Source organism: Cariama cristata, unplaced genomic scaffold (assembly GCF_000690535.1).
Source record: "Cariama cristata isolate BGI_N322 unplaced genomic scaffold, ASM69053v1 scaffold22404, whole genome shotgun sequence".
NCBI classification, from domain to species: Eukaryota; Metazoa; Chordata; class Aves; order Cariamiformes; family Cariamidae; genus Cariama; species Cariama cristata.
In genome coordinates, this window is record NW_009613774.1 from 1 (window position 1) to 253 (window position 253).

The 253-nt window shown below is 62.5% G+C and overlaps 1 protein-coding gene across 1 annotated transcript in view; it reads left to right on the forward strand.

Annotated features, from left to right (window-relative positions):
* Positions 1-10: 10 nt before the first annotated feature.
* The window catches only part of RAB32 (RAB32, member RAS oncogene family), a 16,364-nt gene continuing 16,121 nt past the window's right edge, over positions 11-253 (forward strand). The window contains exon 1 of the mRNA XM_009699161.1: positions 11-242. Within this exon, the coding sequence (XP_009697463.1) occupies positions 14-242 (229 nt within the window). The 5' untranslated portion in view covers positions 11-13. The remainder of the gene's footprint in view (positions 243-253) is intronic.

Here is a 253-nt window from a genome sequence, read left to right on the forward strand (position 1 = left end):
GGGAGGGCCGAGGATGGCCGGCGGGGAAGGAGCGGGCTCCGGCGTCCCGGAGTGCCGGGAGCATCTCTTCAAGGTGCTGGTGATCGGGGAGCTGGGCGTGGGTAAAACCAGTATTATCAAACGCTACGTCCACCAGCTCTTCTCCCAGCACTACCGAGCCACCATCGGGGTGGATTTTGCGCTTAAAGTCATCAACTGGGATAGCAAGACCCTGGTGCGGCTGCAGCTGTGGGACACAGCAGGTAAGGGCCGG